The following is a 1037-nucleotide window of genomic DNA, read 5'->3' as shown; positions in this document are numbered from 1 at the left end:
AGGCGGAAGGATCGCCGGAGCCCAGCAGGTCGAGGCTGCGGTGGCTGGAAGCGGCCACTGCACTCCAGTCTGGGCAACAGAGAGAGACTCCAACTCAAAAAAACCAAAAACATATTTATATGGCATGTTTGCAGGCAAGCTGTTTGCTGTCTCTAGAAATTGGCCAGCCCTGGGACGGCCAATCTCTCCAGGACTGGCAAGCCCCCAGGATATCAAAGCATTATACAATAAAGAAACATACTTAATATAGTTCTTTCCTTATAGGGTTTTTTTCCTCAATGTGCCATTTGATTCTATCATCGAGCGGCTGACTCTGAGAAGAACTGATCCAGTCACAGGTGAAAGGTTTGTGCTGGGTCCCACGGGTGGGGTATCTGAGGACTGCCAGGGGCCAGACCCAACTGACTGACCGATGCCATGGTGGAACTGTTGCAGGGATAATATGGGTGATCACTGCAGGAAGATTCTAGAAGTAGGCTTTATCCAACCGCCTCCTTTATGGGCTGTATCCACTCACCCTTTCTGCCTGGAAGAATGACCAGGAAGTTAATGTCTAGGGCTCTACAGCAGCACAGGGGCGGAATGTTCACCTGTGGTATCCTGGGGTCCACAGCTTTACCCCAGCATGTGAAATGGTGACCAGATACATCCCAGAGGTGATTGCTGTGTAAAAATGTCCCCATGGACACCAGATGCTTTTCAGCCTTCCCGTAGCTAGAAGAGATACATTCTGAGGGTTTAAAAAAATTTTTTTTTTAAATTTTTATGCAGGGGTACATGTACATGTTTGTGAGTTACATGGACATAATATGTATTGGTGGGGATTGAGTCCCAGGTAGTGAACATTGTACCCAATTGGTAATTTCTGAACCCTAGTCCCCCTCCATGGTATCCCTAGTGTCTATTATTTCCATCTTTGTGGCCATTTAGCTCCCACATATTTTTATTTTTATTTTTATTTTTATTTTTTTGAGTTGGAGTCTCACTCTGTTGCCCAGACTGGAGTGCAGTGGCCGCTCCCGGCCACCGCAGCCTCG

The 1037-nt window shown here is 47.2% G+C and overlaps 1 protein-coding gene across 1 annotated transcript in view; it reads left to right on the top strand.

Moving 5' to 3' along the window:
* Positions 1-1037, top strand: part of LOC103271823 (adenylate kinase 8) — a gene marked incomplete at its 5' end in the record, with an annotated part of 5033 nt that overhangs the window by 835 nt on the left and 3161 nt on the right. The window contains one exon of the mRNA XM_008069320.2: positions 265-345. Coding sequence (XP_008067511.1) covers positions 265-345 — 81 coding nt within the window. The remainder of the gene's footprint in view (positions 1-264; positions 346-1037) is intronic.

This window comes from Carlito syrichta, unplaced genomic scaffold (genome assembly GCF_000164805.1).
Source record: "Carlito syrichta isolate Samal-C Ts95f unplaced genomic scaffold, Tarsius_syrichta-2.0.1 Scaffold311915, whole genome shotgun sequence".
In the NCBI taxonomy this organism is placed as follows: domain Eukaryota; kingdom Metazoa; phylum Chordata; class Mammalia; order Primates; family Tarsiidae; genus Carlito; species Carlito syrichta.
Note: the sequence above shows the minus strand (reverse complement) of the source record. Positions and strands in the feature narration are given on the sequence as shown.